Source organism: Charadrius vociferus, unplaced genomic scaffold, assembly GCF_000708025.1.
Source record: "Charadrius vociferus isolate BGI_N301 unplaced genomic scaffold, ASM70802v2 scaffold15, whole genome shotgun sequence".
Classification (NCBI taxonomy): domain Eukaryota; kingdom Metazoa; phylum Chordata; class Aves; order Charadriiformes; family Charadriidae; genus Charadrius; species Charadrius vociferus.
The window spans coordinates 3,047,512-3,055,981 of NW_009650064.1; the positions used below are offsets into that span (position 1 = coordinate 3,047,512).

General features: G+C 49.5%; 1 protein-coding gene across 1 annotated transcript; it reads left to right on the plus strand.

The window, feature by feature from the left end:
• The first annotated feature begins 867 nt into the window (after positions 1–867).
• On the plus strand, positions 868–3,280 carry KLF10 (Kruppel-like factor 10). Its single transcript, XM_009891817.1, is given in 4 exon segments — positions 868–1,101; positions 1,208–1,321; positions 1,323–2,112; positions 3,021–3,280. Coding segments are annotated over 4 exon segments (1,395 nt in total). The 5' UTR covers positions 868–870.
• Positions 3,281–8,470: the final 5,190 nt, after the last annotated feature.

Genomic DNA, 8,470 nt, shown 5'->3' on the forward strand with positions numbered 1-8,470 from the left:
GCTGTCGGAGCGGTTGGTGGCAGCGGGGGTGCGCTCCCGCCCCCGCCGCCCGGCGCGGCCAGGTCTCCTTAAAAAGATACGTCTCACTCGTGACTGGAGACGCGGCTTCCAGAAAGGAGGCTTTTCCACCCACACCGTTTCGGCGGGGCGGAGAGGGGGGTGAGGGGGAATTCGCCAGCGGTGGCGGGCAGCGTCCCTCAGAAATGGAAAGCTGTGTTGAGGATAATGGTGGAACATACGGCATAGGAGGCTTTCTGCGTGGGTTGGTTCCGTGTGATGATGGGTCAGATAGTGAATATGCCGATATATTTCACTTCTCCAAGTTGGTCATTTTCCTTGCGTGTATGTGAGCGAGACCTTTTAAGTATTTTCTGGAACGTTTTTGGTAGCTCATACCTTTTGAAGAAAACGTGCGTCGTGCCCAATACAGACCTTTTTCATGTATCAAAATAAGCTCAATCCTGAGGGCTGTGTTTAAAGCAAACATGGAAGGAGGGTGGGATGGGGGAGGAAGGGTGGTTTTTTTGGGGGGGTGGGGTGAAGATTTTTGTTAAGCTTTCAGACACACCACTTGCAATATGGAATAACTTAAAACTGTTGCTTAAGATTTGGGGGGAGTTCTTTTGTCTCCAGAACATATATAATCTTCACCAGATGGCCAGATTTCCCCACTAACAACTTCATTAAAATATTATATAAGTAAGACAGGGCAGGAAAATACAGGCCTCCACATGACCAAATGTATTTGTCTTGCACGGGTTGCTTTGTTTGGTTTTTACGATGCCTTCTTACAACTAACTGCAAAATATTCAAACTTAGCATCAGATTTTAAGTTTCCTTTTTTTCCTCTAACCGAAACAGGAGGAAGAAATGGAGATGATGACTGAGAAACAAAGAGATACTAGGTATTTCTGGAACAATACTCCTGAAAAAAGTGATTATGAGGCTGTAGAAGCCCTTATTTCGATGAGCTGCAACTGGAAATCAGACTTCAAAAAACATGTAGAAATGAGACCTATAACTCCAGCGTCTGATATGTCAGAAGAAAGTGATGAGACTTTGCTTCCTGGAGCAGCGGACTTTAATGCGATACCAGCATTTGTAAGTTTTTTAATTTGTACATGTGCGTGCTTTTTTTTAATAATCGATGTGGCAATGTGTTGTTAATGGGGCACCCCCCTTGCTGTCTCTCTCTCTCCCCATCCAGTGCCTCACCCCCCCCTACAGCCCCTCCGACTTGGAGATGTCACAGGTGGTTCATCCTGGGGCACCGACTCCTCCTGCAGCGCTGGGCAAGTGGCTGGCTGAGGCTGCCCAACCCCTCGGCCCCCCCCACACCTCGCAGAGAGGCAGAGAGGCCTCCAGCAGCTGGGCCTCTGAAGGCTCAGGCGACCAGTGTTATCCGCCACACGGCTGATGCCCAGCTTTGTAATCGCAAAACCTGCCCGGTGAGAACAGCCAGTGTGTTGAAATACCAGGATAGTGTTTCGAGGGAAACAACCAGTAAACAAAACGCCGAAGCAGAACGTGCGGTGTCTTCCGCCGTGGCGCCCAGCAGAGCCAGTGATGAGAGCAGTGAACTGCCGGTGGCAGAAGGAAAAGCTGCAGAATCAGCTGGCAGCCCGGTGCCCTTGACAAAACCCTTGGTCAGCAGGCATCAGCCTATCCCTGGGTCAGCGCAGCAGTCCGTGAGGGTGGCACCACCGTGCCCTGCCCAAGGCAGTGGAGCCCCTCCTGTGCCAGTGATTTGCCAGATGGTCCCGCTGCCTGCAAACAACAACGTTGTGACGGCCGTAGTGCCCAACACCACGCCAAGCCAGCAGCCCGCTCTCTGTCAGCCCATGGTCTTCATGGGTGCCCAAGTTCCCAAAGGTGCTGTTATGTTTGTTGTGCCCCAGCCAGTTGTGCAGAGCACAAAGGCTCCCATTATTAGTCCGAATGGCACTAGACTCTCTCCCATTGCCCCTGCTCCCGGCTTCGTACCTTCTGCAGCAAAAACCACTCCTCCGGTCGATTCTTCAAGAATAAGAAGTCACATCTGCAGCTACCCAGGATGTGGGAAAACGTACTTCAAGAGCTCCCATTTGAAGGCTCACGTCAGAACACACACAGGTTGGTCACTGTTGCTGGATGTTAAAAATTAATGTAGAAAATTGCGGCTGTATATGCAACTTGTTAAGGTTTTAGCGATTACCAGATTTGTTCGTGGAACAAATTGTAGGGCAGCAATGAAATACTTTTTTTGCCAGCATGCGTTATAATGCTGCCTAATCTCTGACAGGAAATCTCCCGGAGGGGAAGTTGACTCAGCAGTTTGTTTGTGCTGGACTTGTTTCATGTCAGAAGGCATTCAGTAATGCATCGTACAAGTGGGGAAGCAGGGCCTTGTCCAATGTCGAGTGTGCTTTTCCAGAGTTAAAGACACCTCATTGGGCTTCTCCACAAGAATGCCTTTGTCAGAAGTGGGTAAAACTTAAAAGAGATTCTATTATGAAAGAATATAAGGATCCACTCCAAACTATTTCTACCTTGGTTGTTTTAGAGTAGCTTCTCCGTGACTCAGCTCTTAACCGCAGTAGCAAAGAGTCACATGTATTTTCACATAGGCTCACAGTGCACTACCAGAGCTCTGTTACACAAAATGCGGTTACAGGTTGTGTTTCAGGGGTAGTTTGGGGCATGCTAAGTTGTCATAATCTGCCCTTCATGTGGAGCAGAGAGTTAAAATCAGCTGTGTTGAGACATAAAGAGCATCTCAAACTATTTGGTTCCAGAGAATTGTTAACCCTTTGTACTACTTAGCCTTCATGATAGTGAGTCTGCCTGTTTACATATTGATATATAAACATTTTTTCACATTTTTTAAGTACATATATATATAAAATTAATATGTAGGTTTTGGCTCAACTGTCGTAATAGAAATGTTTCTTTAAAGTCAAATCCTGCCAGTCAAGGCAGTAGTGTTTGTTGCTCAGTTAGTACTCATGGGTTTTTTTCTTTGTCTTTTTTTTTTCTTTTAGGAGAAAAGCCATTTAGTTGTAGTTGGAAAGGCTGTGAGAGAAGGTTTGCACGGTCTGATGAACTGTCTCGCCATCGCAGAACGCATACCGGGGAGAAGAAGTTTGCCTGCCCGATGTGTGAACGGCGGTTCATGAGGAGCGACCACTTAACGAAGCACGCACGTCGCCACTTATCGGCTAAGAAGTTACCAAACTGGCAAATGGAAGTGAGCAAGTTAAACGATATTGCCGTGCCGCCAACATCTGCAACCGCACAGTGAAAGGACTTACTCTGAAGACGGTGGAATTAACTGTTTTCGCTGGGATATGCCAGCTAAAAAAAGGCTTTTGCTCCCGGCCGTGGTTCTCCCGCGCCGGCTGCTGATGGCGGTGCAGCAGAGAGGCAAAGGCAGCCTGCGCTCGGTCACAAAAAATGTTGCTGGAAGAACCGGTGGCTGACTGGAATAGCGGGTGTCTTTTGCACTGGTAGGGAGAGAGAGAAAGGGAAGGTTCTAGAGCAGAGCAGCACACATTGTGGAAGTTTTGAATTTTGCAAATTATTCATATATACTCTAGATCAGTCACACGTAAGTGTTACTGAAGGTTTGCCGCTAGCGCTTGAGACCAACTCTGTAATTTTTGGTTGTCAGTCTTCAGTACAGCCAGACTAGGGAGACAGCAATGCACCGGCGCAGGTTTGAGAGCCCAGAATGCACCTGCGTAAGTTAATCTAAATCAATTTTCCTACTTCTGCCACCTTTTCTTGGTAGGAATCTTTTCCTCCTATCCATTCTTCAGCCCTGTCATAAGCGATGGTTTGGTGCTAAACTCCTGAAGATCTTAGAGCTGTCCCCCTGCACAGGGTGTTTAACGCACCCAGCTTTATACCGCTGCCCAGGGGGACTTGCAAGGGGCTCTCAGGGGCACCATGGGGGCAGCTGGAGGGTGGGAACGTTTCTGAATTCTCATTAGCTTTGTAATATTTTCCCAGCTTCTTTGGCAAGTTTTGTGCTTATTACAGCTGGTTGTACCTGGGCATCGTTCAGTGCTTCTGCTTTTGTGTTGGTTATGGTTTCCTTTGTACCTTCTCACAGTTCTGTACCACTGCGTTTTTCATTAATGGATACCGTGCACTTTTAAGAGAAACATTGCAACTGTAAACTACGCGGGTTGATTAAGGAAGAAAACCAAGAATCTTAGGCTTCTCAATCATGTTATTCTTTGAAAGATGGTTTATGCTAAAATGAAATGGATGTATTATGTATTGTATTCAAATAGAAAGTTGTGATTCGAAAAGTAAAACGAGGCAGTAAAGACATTGGCCTAGAATTTAAACTGTAGCTTTTGTGACAAATAATGCATCAACTTTCACTATTTCTATTTTATCATATGTTGAGGACACATATCAGAAAGTGAACAGTTTGAAAATAGTGTATTAGATACGCTTTTTGTGACTACTTTAAAGATTTGCACATTTCTTATGTTGTACTTTATACTTTGTTTACAATAAAACCAATTTTCTTTAATATAGACCTCTTTTTCTAAAAAAAAAATTCATAGCGGAACTTATCCCTTTGCAAGGAAAAAACCTCAAAACAAAATAGTGTCCATCATTATGTGTCCTGACCAATGCAATGCTGTCTCTTATCTTTTGATATTTTTTAAAGCTCTATAAACCCCAGAGGAGTGGCATTTCAAATCTGCGCTTACTACTCTGAGTCTATTTTGTTGTGGTGGGTTTTTTTTCTCTCCACTCTTCATCCTCCCTCCTTTTTTCTCTGAGCACCCACAAATCCATGTGCTTATGTCAGCCTTTGTAACACCGGTGAAAAATACTTCCTTTTTGTTGGCGATGGAACCACACTGTCTTCCCAGGATGGAGCCGGGCCCATTTCCCATGGCCAGGCCATCAGCTGGAGGATCCGCATCCCCCCATGGCATTGCCTGGGGCCAGCAGGCATGCAGCATGTTAGAGCTGTCTCTGGTAGGAGACTCCGGTGAGGAGGAGGCCAGGGAGATGGCTCAGCATGAGTCAGCAATGTGCAATCGCAGCCCAGAAGGCCAACCGTATCCTGGGCTGCGTCAAAAGAAGTGTGGCCAGCAGGTCAAGGGAGGTGATTCTGCCCCTCTACTCCACTCTTGTGAGACCCCACCTGGAGTACTTCATCCAGCTCTGGAGTCCTCAACATAAGAAAGACACGGACCTGCTGGAGCGTGTCCAGAGGAGAGCCACGAGGATGATCCGAGGGCTGGAGCATCTCTCCTATGAGGAGAGGCTGAGAGAGCTGGGGCTGTTCAGCCTGGAGAACAGAAGGCTCCGGGGAGGGGGCCTACAGGAGAGCTGGGGAAGGACTTTTTCCTAGGGCATGTAGTGACAGGACGAGGGGGAATGGCTATAAACTGGAAGAGGGCAGGTTTAGATTAAACATTAGGAAGAAGTTTTTCACTTTGAGGGTTGTAAGGCACTGGAACAGGTTGTCCAGAGAGGTTGTTGAGGCCCCATCCCTGGAGGTGTTCAAGGCCAGGCTGGATGTGGCCTTGGGCAACCTGGTCTAGTGGGAGGTGTCCCTGCCCATGGCAAGGGGGTTGGAAGTCGATGATCTTTAAGATCCTTTCCAACCTAAACCATTCTATGGAGTTTCACCTCCTCCTGGTGGGCAGCACGGTTTCTCTGCCTTCTCCTGCCTCTACCTTGAAGGGGACAGCCACTTCGTGGTGTTGAGGGGGGCTCTCCTGCCTCCTGCTCTGCCCCCGGCTGCCTGCAGCCATCCCCGTATTTCACAACTGTGCTGTTGACTCACTGCCCTGCCCTGGGGCAGGGACACTCCTCACCTTATCCTGTTTGACGCAGTGCCTAGGGAAAACATGAGTCACCGCCCTTCCTTCTTGCTCCAGCAGGGAATACGCCATAGTAGCCCAATGCAAAAAAGGCTTCCCCGGGAGCCTGAGTCCGTTCTGCCATCTTGCTTCCACCTCTTTTATGTTTCATGGGCATAAGATAAAATATTGTAACAGTTCTGGGTCTGAAAGCCTTCCAGGAGTGCAACTAGCCATTGGGCTGGGAAGCCAGGTCCCCTCGCCAGCTCTACCTGGGACACTGACCCTCGAATCCAGCCCCACCTGAGGAGGGCATAAAGAAGGTGCCACCCCCGTGGGTACCCTGCAGGGCTGTGGCTGTCCTCGGCAGCGTGGGCAGTGGGCTTCGAACCCCCTCAGGCTCTGCAGGGAGCTGAACTTCACTCTGACGTCCCAGGCGAGTGCTGTCATCCTGTCATGCAACAGAAGGGGAAGAAAGGGAGTTTCAGTGCCATGGTCATCTCTGCTGCCTGTGTTTTCTGAAAAAAAATCAGCTGCTGGTGGTTTTTGTGTGGAATAGAGCTCTGGAGAGGTGTGCAGACGTGCCCCGAGAGCACCCGCTGGCGGCTGCACTGGGGAGGCTGCAAAGGAAAGCCCGTTTCTGGCATTACTGTGAGCTAAATAAAATACAGTTTCTCACTCTAAGTACAGGATCTAGCAGTAAGAAATGCATTTTGGACTGGTTCCAGCCAAAGGCAGAGCCGTAATCATGAATTTACCTCACATGCCATTTTTTAAAGCTTAACCATGGAAGCCAACTGGAAATTAAACCAGCCATTCGGGGGTTTAATTCCCAGTCTAACCTGAAAAGTGTAGTTGAATGGGCATTATTAGACACCTTTTCGGTGCTGACTTTATTGTGCAATAAACTTTGGTTGCATAGTAGGAAACTTCACTTTTACGGTATTTCTACAGATATCTGTGAATAATTAGAATTTCCTTCCTCCTGTATGCAAACCAAAAGCGCATCTCGTATCTTGTCCTCCTACTTGGGTTTAAAGATGAAGCCACAGAAGGGCGAACCAAGACGCTCCCAGCAAACCCCTGCCATCGGCACTCAGATGCCGGCACTGGTGGCGCTGGCTGCGGCAGGACATGCCGGGGCGGCCGCTGCTGCCCTTTGCGCTCTCCAGGAGAGCCGATTCAAAGGGATCCAGCAGATCACCATGTATTCCTGGAAGCGGATTTTGGAAGGATCTATAAACCCTTCATCTTGCTGCTTTGGAGACCACTGATCTCCCAAGTGATGCACGCACCTAAGAATCGTCGCCACAGTGGTGACATCGATTAGGCGAGTTGGGGCAAAGAGACATTCCCTGTCCTGTTGTCCTGGGAAAGAAGGGAGAGAGCCACCGCACCCACAGCCCAGTGGTGTATCCCCACGGTTGGTATTCCTGCTTGTCTGATGGGCGCGGCGGGGGGACGGGGGTCCCGGCAGGGGGCAGGGGTTGGCGCAGGCAGCTCCCTCCCGCCGCAGGAGGAGCCACAGGGCCCAGGCACAGGCGCTGGGGGGCTCGGGGGTCTGGTTGTCCCACCTGGTTATCCTGCCCAAACCAGGACGGATGGGAGACTGCGGTGCTGGGGCACCCTGAATGTGCCCTGAGTGTGCCTTCGCCAGCGCTCGGGGGATTTTAATGTGTTCAGAGAGGACGGGGAGAAGGCTGGAAAAAGCAAGCGTTTTCCCTTGCGGTTTGGAGAAGAATAATTTCCATTACAGCAGGAGTATTTGTGGGAGGCTTGGATGCTCTACGAGTGAACTAATATGTATTTTAAAAGAAGAAGGGTCCTGAGCTGGGGCAGCTTGTCTGGAGCTGCCAGCAGGGCTGAGATGAGAACCATGCAGCCTCTCTACCCCTCCTGCCCAGAGGAGCTTGGCTTTCCAAGGTCTTTTCTCCCGAGCTTTACCATCTGGCGGTGATATTCCAAGACGACCTTAACCAACCGGTCCTGCGGTCCTGGCAGAGGGTCTGCACAGCCTCGCTGCTGGTGCCGGGGTGGGTGCCACCACACAGAGGTGGCACATGGCCGAGAGCCGGGAGGAAGGGCTTTGCCACCGGCTGGCCCAAGGCTTGCACGCCACTTGCAGAGGCGTCAGGTATTCCCCTGGCAGCTCCCCGCTTTTACTGTAAATAGATGATTCATCTGTCTGCTTTGGCAACAGGCTTGGATCGCCAGGGAAACACGCGCGAGCTGTCAGAAAACTTTGAGCACAAAATCAGGTCGTGAGAAACGATGAATGAATGAGTATGTGCGTTACGGGCTGTCCTGGTTTGAGCGGCACAGGACTAATTTCTCCTCTAATACTTGGGAAAACTGCACTTTTAGAAGACTCCAGTGTCTGAATTTGTGAAAAGATCTACTTTACAGCCAGCTATGGTGTGTGGGTTTCAAGGGCTCAGTGTTTTTGAGCTTGCCAGGTGCAGGGATGAGGAGGAGCGAGACCCGGGCACTTGACCCAAGCTGGCCAACAGGATTATTTCCTACCATCAACGTCACATTCACTATAAATTAGAAAGTTTGTTGTGACGTTCTCTCTCTGTCCCTTGAAAGGCTGCCATCCTGAGAACTTCGTGCCCCAGTGCTGGACCCCCGAGGCCTTCCCTTCCCCCTGAAGC